The sequence below is a fragment of the Pteropus alecto genome, unplaced genomic scaffold (genome assembly GCF_000325575.1).
Source record: "Pteropus alecto unplaced genomic scaffold, ASM32557v1 C17121156, whole genome shotgun sequence".
NCBI classification, from domain to species: Eukaryota; Metazoa; Chordata; class Mammalia; order Chiroptera; family Pteropodidae; genus Pteropus; species Pteropus alecto.
In genome coordinates, this window is record NW_006477065.1 from 1 (window position 1) to 341 (window position 341).

At 69.5% G+C, this 341-nt stretch overlaps 1 protein-coding gene across 1 annotated transcript; it reads left to right on the forward strand.

The window, feature by feature from the left end:
- Positions 1-6: 6 nt before the first annotated feature.
- LOC102892980 (histone H3.1-like) lies at positions 7-335 on the forward strand (the record flags this gene model as incomplete). Its single annotated transcript, XM_006925194.1, has 1 exon — positions 7-335. A coding segment is annotated over one exon (329 nt), but the record flags the coding sequence as incomplete, so codon positions are not given.
- Positions 336-341: the final 6 nt, after the last annotated feature.

The window sequence follows — 341 nt, forward strand, 5'->3', positions numbered from 1 at the left end:
AAGGCCCCGCGCAAGCAGCTGGCCACCAAGGCGGCCCGCAAGAGCGCGCCGGCCACCGGCGGCGTCAAGAAGCCGCACCGCTACCGGCCCGGCACGGTGGCGCTGCGCGAGATCCGCCGCTACCAGAAGTCCACGGAGCTGCTGATCCGCAAGCTGCCCTTCCAGCGCCTGGTGCGCGAGATCGCGCAGGACTTCAAGACCGACCTGCGCTTCCAGAGCTCGGCCGTCATGGCGCTGCAGGAGGCGTGCGAGGCCTACCTGGTGGGGCTGTTCGAGGACACCAACCTGTGCGCCATCCACGCCAAGCGCGTCACCATCATGCCCAAGGACATCCAGCTGGC